This window comes from Lathyrus oleraceus, chromosome 3 (assembly GCF_024323335.1).
Source record: "Lathyrus oleraceus cultivar Zhongwan6 chromosome 3, CAAS_Psat_ZW6_1.0, whole genome shotgun sequence".
Lineage (NCBI taxonomy): Eukaryota > Viridiplantae > Streptophyta > Magnoliopsida > Fabales > Fabaceae > Lathyrus > Lathyrus oleraceus.
In genome coordinates this window covers 231,587,877-231,593,662 of record NC_066581.1, presented here as the reverse complement: position 1 = coordinate 231,593,662, position 5,786 = coordinate 231,587,877, and the positions used below count along the sequence as shown (strand labels likewise).

At 33.0% G+C, this 5,786-nt stretch overlaps 1 protein-coding gene across 1 annotated transcript; it reads left to right on the top strand.

Annotated features, from left to right (window-relative positions):
* The first annotated feature begins 366 nt into the window (after nt 1-366).
* LOC127126501 (protein sym-1) lies at nt 367-3,482 on the top strand. Its single transcript, XM_051055433.1, has 8 exons — nt 367-727; nt 904-991; nt 1,226-1,320; nt 1,592-1,664; nt 1,748-1,840; nt 1,957-2,043; nt 2,673-2,753; nt 3,087-3,482. Exons 1-7 carry the CDS (start codon nt 444-446, stop codon nt 2,751-2,753), a joined length of 801 nt encoding a protein of 266 aa, XP_050911390.1. The 5' UTR covers nt 367-443; the 3' UTR covers nt 3,087-3,482.
* The last annotated feature ends 2,304 nt before the right edge of the window (nt 3,483-5,786 follow it).

The following is a 5,786-nucleotide window of genomic DNA, read 5'->3' as shown; positions in this document are numbered from 1 at the left end:
TTTTGAACTTGTCTCAAACTCAACTCAACTTTCTTCCAAGAAAAAAGTTTAGAAAAATATTCTCCACCTCAAAAGCACCTGAAAGTCCGCGTAAAGAAAATACTTTTTATGCCATCTGGGTTGTGTCGTTTGGAATCATGCGCGGAAGTTGTTCCATGAAAGTTTTAACTTGACGTGTTTTGTAAAAGAAGTTCGTATGTTTGGTTACATTTTCTTCTGATTTATGATATCAACCCACATGTAATACATGAATTATTAGAAAGAACCTCGTTTCGATTAGAACACATTATTAAAGATGGAAATATATTTAAAAAATATAATAAATTTATTTAAAATTTAGTTATATATTTTAAAGAACAACCTAAGATTTTTTTTGAGTACATAAACCCCTCTCCTCGAAGTTGAAAAAAAATACAACATTGTAAAACCCTCAGAAACCAAAAATGATGTCCGGTGCATGTTGTGCACTAACCCACACCCCCCTTCTGTCACCCCCTTCCGTAACCGTTTTCCCTCAACCCACTCCTCTTCAATTTCAACCACTCTCTTACCGCTCTCTACCTCCCTTCACCCATTTGCGCCTCCGTCATCCTCGCCTCTCCGCCCTCTCCAACGACGGTTCCGGCGGAACTGGTGGAACAGCCGGTAATGGCGGCTCTGGAGGCTGGAATTCCGGTGGAAACGAATCCGAGGAAGATGGAGGAGGAAAATGGTCCTTCTTGTCATGGTAAAATAGCTTATCATATCCTCAACTTATTTGAATACGCTCTTTAGTTTTAACTCATTACAATTTATATAATACTAGTAGTTTAACTACATTGATAAATTCATCATAGTTAAATCCAACCCATTGTTAATTTAGGATTAGGGCTAGTAATTGTAATAAGCATGACTTTACTACAGGTACATGGCTCTTCTCGCAAAGTATCCTGTTCCTGTTAAGGCCTTAACATCTGCAATTTTGACACTGATTGGAGATTTGATTTGCCAGGTATTATTACTATTGTTTTCTGCCTTTTTCTCTTTCACTTTTTTGTCAAATGTTTTGCATTGGGTTGGATCTTCATAAATGTTTCTACATGTACCATATACAAAGGGATACTTTTTGCAAGCCGCTTGGGAATGGCTTAAACCATATTTATGCCAAAGTCTAATTTAATTTTTAACCTACTTTATGTCTTTGCATATGCGAAGTTTTTAAGTTTACTATTTTTACTTTCCGCAGCTTGTGATAGACAAAGTGCAGACACCGGACTGGAAGAGGACATTCCTCTTTACACTGCTCGGTATCGTGTTAGTTGGTCCAACACTGCATTTCTGGTAATATCCTAGAATCTGCATTGGCATTGGCATTTCTGAAAGTTAGTTCTGCTTAGAGTCTATTGATTTGTGATAAAGTTTAAAATAATATAAAGAAATACCATTGCCTAAAATAATAAGTGCAGTTATGTTATAAGTTATAATCCTTGTGCTCTTCTTTTGTTGCAATAACACAAACTACGAAATCCAATAAATGCAGTTATGTAACAAATTATAGTCTATTGATGAAGACAGGCAATTGTCTTTCTTGACGTTTGATTTGAATTTATAGGTACTTGTATCTGAGTCAATTGGTTACACTTCCTGGAACATCAGGTGCACTTTTGCGGCTTGTACTTGATCAGGTGAATTACTGTCACTTTATATCAATCATTAGTTGTATGCTTGTATGATATTCTAATTTTTGAGTGATGAAATATGATTGCAGTTCTTATTTTCTCCCATGTTCATTGGAGTTTTCTTAGCTACATTGGTGACGCTAGAGGGAAGACCATCACAAGCTGTACCTAAGCTTAAACAGGTAGTGTTAATAGCTTTATTTGGCTTGTCTCTGCTTGTAAAATGTTATAATCATAATGGTATTTCGTTGCTGTCGCGTTTAGTAGTGCTTACTCATCCCAAAATTTCATTTTGTAGGAGTGGTTTTCTGCTGTTATAGCAAATTGGCAATTATGGATACCTTTTCAATTTCTCAACTTTAGATTTGTCCCGCAACAATTTCAGGTTAGACTGACAGACAGGACTGTATATGAAAAATTGGAAATTTGACTTGACCATATGCATAATCTGTTCATATTTCTAAAACCTGTTAGTGGTTTTAATATAGCAGATAATAGCTAGTTTTCGTTCTCCAAATTCATTTGAACATACTGGATCTCTCAAATACATAGCCAGTTGCTTCTAATGGAATATGATTTTGTTTTTAAAAAAAAAGAAATATTCTATTTATGTGTCGATAGACACACAAACACACAACTCCTGTTATGCTTAGTCTAATAACAGTGTGAAATAAAGAACGCGTTTTCTGTTGATTTTCATCTTGCGTCATACGCGGTATGGGGCATCACAAAGATTCTCAGATCGTTGTTTTTTTATTACTCAAACCAAACACACACTTGCATTTATACGTCAGCTGGACTTAGATAATTGTTCACGATGTTGAAAAATTCACCGAGAAGTTCTCAAATGCCTGAAATGGAGGTATCTATGGTTATGATTGGTTCTAACTCACATGTTTTGTATATTTGTATTCATTGACCTTATAATATATGGTTTTCCTTAATGCATTCTACGATTTGCCGCCTCTATTTTTTTAATGTTGCCAAGTTTAAAATACATGTATACAATTTCAGGTCCTTGCTTCGAATGTTGTTGCTTTGGTGTGGAATGTTATTCTCTCATTTAAAGCACACAAAGAAGTTGATCCAAAATAGGTAAATTTATGTTCCTTAAATGCAGAACACCCGAATTTATCTAGCTCTATTACCCGGCCTTGGGCTCAAATCCGAGCCCTAGGAATGCAAACAACGTCGAGACTTTTGAGGAAGAGTTTTGTTGTCCTTTTGATCCTAATCGGCTCGCATACCTGTAAGACACCATGGACAGTTTCCTAGGAGCACCTCCAGACATAGTTGTGTTACATATGCCAATACTGTCTGTATTTTTTTAATAATCTTTTAGTTTTATAACTTAGATAATAATTCTCATCATTGTTGGATTGTGTATTGAGATTTATGTCTTTTGACCATTCTTCATAATTTTTTCAGGCTAGGAACTTGGGAGTAGTTGCAGTAGCTGTACTGTATTCAAGTATTTATTTATATTAAAAATGTTATTGTTATGGTAATTTAGGTGAACATAAAAACTAGGTGTTGTATAAACTTGCATGTAGGCTTGAATGCTGGAATTTAGGAACATTAGGGTGAGGGTAATTATCATTCCCATTCTCTTTGCTAGATGTGTGTTGCATAATCCGAGGGGGTGTGGATAAGAGAAATTTTTTCCCTTTTAATTCCTTTGTTTCTTGCTGATCTGGGCTATGTTGGGCCTTGATTTCTTTTTCTTCTTCTTCCTTTCTAGTTTTTATTCAAAAAAAGAGATTGAGATGACTTTTATTTTCTAAAGTGAAATAAACATTTTGGTGACGTAGATTGTTCAGTACACTCATGAGTTACTCACACACTGACGAAAATTTGAAAATACCTCTAGATTTTGGATTTTAGAATTCAGACACGCTTGAAATACACAATAAATTCTAAAACACACCAAAACAAATATTAAAAAAGAATCAAGATATTGGAATTCAGACACGCCTGAGATACAAAATAAATTCTAAAACACACCAAAACTGATATTAAAAAAGAGTCAAGACAATAAACTCATGTTGATGCAATATGGAAGGTTCAAGAACTGTTTTGGATTTTGAAATTCGGAATATATCATGTTATTACAAAACCAGAACCACAACTTATCCTAGTAATTTTTTTGGATTTTGAAATTTGAAATATACCTGTTATCACAAAATCAGAAACAATTTTAGATAAGAGATGAAGAAAACACAAATTAACACAAATATTTGTTATCACGTACAAAAGAAAACGTAACATTACATAGATCTTTGTTAACATAAATTTAACATGACATTTTATGATCAAGAGCTGATATCGTTGGTCGATCTCGTCACTGTTACATTCACCTCGATCTGATCCTTTGTTGCGTAACAGTGAAATATACTTCATATAACTCTTAAATCTTTATCTATCTTCAACTCAAACTTGCTCAACTTCACCTTTCTTTTATTTTCAATTAAGGGTGAACGCTATTCGATCTTAACCACCATTCGCTTGTATGGATACCACACAAGATTATTTAATTTGGATTTTAGTTCTACATGAGGGCTGTCCTATGTGACCATAAATTTAAAAGGAGGGCTCACACGGTTGAAATAAAACATTATGAGATATCAATATTAAGACTTTGCGAGGTGTTTTTATTAGCTACATATTTATACATGTTTTAGATCAACGTGGATCATACAAAAACAATTATGTCTTAGGGGACATTCCAAAAATTAAAATTTAGAGTGATCAATATATATATATATATATATATATATATATATATATATATATATATATATATATATATATATATATATGATACAAAACAATAAATATGGTTTGTCTGGATATTAAAATCCAAACTCATCTGTTACAAAAGCTGATTTTGTAGGCAAATAATTTTTACACAAAAATAGAACCTTTTTTCTAATAGAGAAAATTATAAGTCCAATTTTATGCAACTAATGTTAGATATACATTAAAACATACTAAAATGTATCAGAATTACATTGTTAAAAAAATGTGTCACCATCTAAAATGCATTTTAAGATAAAATTAAAATGCATCAAAAAATAAGGCACCACCTAAATCTATATCTATAGGTGGTTTCAACTTTGACTTTTTTTTATTTGATTCTCTTTCAATTTCGTTCAACTTGGCAAACTCTTTCATTCCATCCAAAAAACTATCCAGCCAAGTTTCATCTTTTTTTGTGAAATGAGATGTCCACACAAGGGATGTTCGTGGTATAGGACATCCTGGTTTCAAAATAAACTTGAACAAAATGATGTGATTTTAAAAGTCACCCAATGCACATAATGCGTCTGATTGGATTTTAAGGTGGGTCACTTCAAAGTGAAAAAAATATTTCTGAAAAATCATATCTTATTAGATCGATACGTACCATATTATATGCATTTTCTATAAGATAAGATGACCCATCTCAGGGAAACACACACATTTTTTCTCAGGTATTGGACCTCTAACACAAGAAATAAGAGATGTATGAATTTCATCAAAATGTTTTTTTTCCAGTATAGGGTTTTATGATTCCTTATGTGTTACTTTTGAATAAGATGTTGGAGGAAAAGTGTATGATTTTCCTCTCAATTACCTAGGAAAGCTGAAACAACTCAATAACCGCAATTACCGTCACCCTTAACATCCATAATATGGTCAATATATTTGTGCATAATAATCAACATTTCTTCAATGTGCATCATTTTTGGTAAGGTGGTGAAGGAAACAGTATACTGATGCGAGTATTTTTTATAGAACATTTTTTTGGAATGTGAAATTGGAGAGTCCGGAAAAATGTGCGCAAACATGTTCGAAATAAGATGGAAACCATTTGGTTGAATTGTCACTCGATGTTGGGTTCACATTCTTAGGAGCACACAAAAGACCATACGTCCTCCTAAGTGTACAATCACACTCTGAGCTAATTGAACTTGTTTTCTCTATTCACTTAGCTTCATGATAAATAAAATTCAATCCTACTCGAGATGTATTGTCGATCAATTGTGAATATATATTTTTGTCTCTCAATCTATCTATAATATTGTGATGTTTCGACCAAATGATATTTCCATTTTGTTATGTTGATTTTGAATCATTTTGTTCAAT